We start from the raw sequence: 1,725 nt of genomic DNA on the forward strand, positions 1-1,725 counted from the left end.
ACTCGGTTTTTAACACGAAACCAGAAACCCGTAAAAAATTTTACCCGGTTTTTAACACGAAAAACGAAACCCGCAAAAAATTGTACCCGGTTTTTAACACGAAACCCGAAACCCGCAAAAAATTGTACCCGGTTTTGAACACGAAACCCGTAACCCGAAATATTTTAACCCGTTTTGACTCCCTGGTTTATACATACTACTTAGATACTAAGTATATAGATTATAGTATTATAATATAATATATGTAGACTATATTATAACATTATTCTACCTACAATGTTTAATATTACAGTAAAATCTATTAGTACCTACAACATAGAAAAACAATAGTTAAAACATTTAAAATTGTTAACTGATGCACAATAGGTATTTACCATTCAATTTTAAGGTATCACTGTGACTCTAAGTTAATACATATAAGATTAAAAATTTTATTTGTGAATTCAAACATAATTTCATTCAATTTATAAAATATACTATATACATATGTAAATATAATATGGCTATAATTTTAAATACTTATTTAAAGTTTATAGTTATTTAAATATTCAAATTTCCATTTCTCCAGCATTTTGCTTTGGTATATTGTTCAATATTATTGTTGTTTATAGCTATTGAGGAAAAGAGTAATGAATTTGTAGAAAATATTGGCATTAACATTATTGATAAGCATGAAAAGTGGTTCATTTAGTGGACTCCAAAAGAGAATTTGTGAAATAGTGCCCAATGCAACTTTTATGCACTGCTGTTCTCATAATATTAACTTAATAATATGTGATGCCGCTAAGAGTTCCAGGAAAGTTCAATCATTTTTTGAAATTGTACAAGATATTTTCAATTTTTTTAGTTCAAGTGGTCCCCGGTGGACCGATTTAGCTTTCGGCGAAGAAGAAGGAACTGTTATTAGAAAAGTTGTATTAAAAAAACTATGCGCAACTCGGTGGGAAGCCCGTCATAATGCATTATATTCTTTGAGAATGCGGTTTGTAGATATTTTAAAAGCTCTCACAAAATTACAGTTGACAAGTACAAAAAAAAATGAAAGAGATATGGCCTTAGCTCTTAAGAAAAAGTTAGAATCACCAGAATTTATTTTGATATTGTGTGTTTGGGAAAATATTTTAAAGTCTATGCAATTTGTACCTATCCAAAAAACTGCAGTCTGTTGACTTGCATTTGCAACAGGCCTTGGATCAATTAAATACGGCCATCTCAGATATCAAATTGATGCGTGAAAACTATGATACAATTGTTGACAAAGCAAAAAAAATGTGTGATTCATGGAGTATACCATTTACATTCCATCAAAGCCGTGAACGGTATAGTAAATTATTTCCCGGTGAAATTGATGGTGATAGACGACTAACAATTACCCAGGATAATTTTAAAGTAACTGTTTTTTATCCTGTTATTGATACTATATTATCACAGCTAAAATTTAGATTTACTGGATTGAACACTGTATGTGATTATTTCAGATTTTTAATACCGTTTAGTATGATTTCAATGACAAAAGAACTTTTAATTAAGTCAACTTATGATTTTATTGAAAAGTACCGTGACGATATTAGTAGTGACTTCACGCGTCAAATAGTCAGTCTTCAAGATTTTTTTCTTTCAAAGGATAATACCACTAATACCAGTGACATTAAAAAGATGACATAAAAGATCTATCATTATTTATATTAAAAGAAAATCTATCAACTATTTTTCCTGATGTATTTA

General features: G+C 29.3%; 1 protein-coding gene across 1 annotated transcript; it reads left to right on the forward strand.

The window, feature by feature from the left end:
• The first annotated feature begins 671 nt into the window (after nt 1-671).
• On the forward strand, nt 672-1,665 carry LOC103311067. The gene is made up of 2 exons (XM_008190602.1): nt 672-1,072; nt 1,128-1,665. The coding sequence occupies exons 1-2, from the start codon at nt 672-674 to the stop codon at nt 1,663-1,665; spliced, it is 939 nt and encodes a 312-aa protein (XP_008188824.1).
• The last annotated feature ends 60 nt before the right edge of the window (nt 1,666-1,725 follow it).

This window comes from Acyrthosiphon pisum, chromosome X (genome assembly GCF_005508785.2).
Source record: "Acyrthosiphon pisum isolate AL4f chromosome X, pea_aphid_22Mar2018_4r6ur, whole genome shotgun sequence".
NCBI classification, from domain to species: Eukaryota; Metazoa; Arthropoda; class Insecta; order Hemiptera; family Aphididae; genus Acyrthosiphon; species Acyrthosiphon pisum.

Coding starts and splice junctions, on each gene's coding strand:
- LOC103311067 (XM_008190602.1), top strand. CDS start 672: ATGAAAAGTGGTTCATTTAGTGGACTCCAAAAGAGAATTTGTGAAATA. Junction 1,073..1,127: donor GCCTTAGCTCTTAAGAAAAA/GTTAGAATCACC, acceptor AATATTTTAAAG/TCTATGCAATTTGTACCTAT.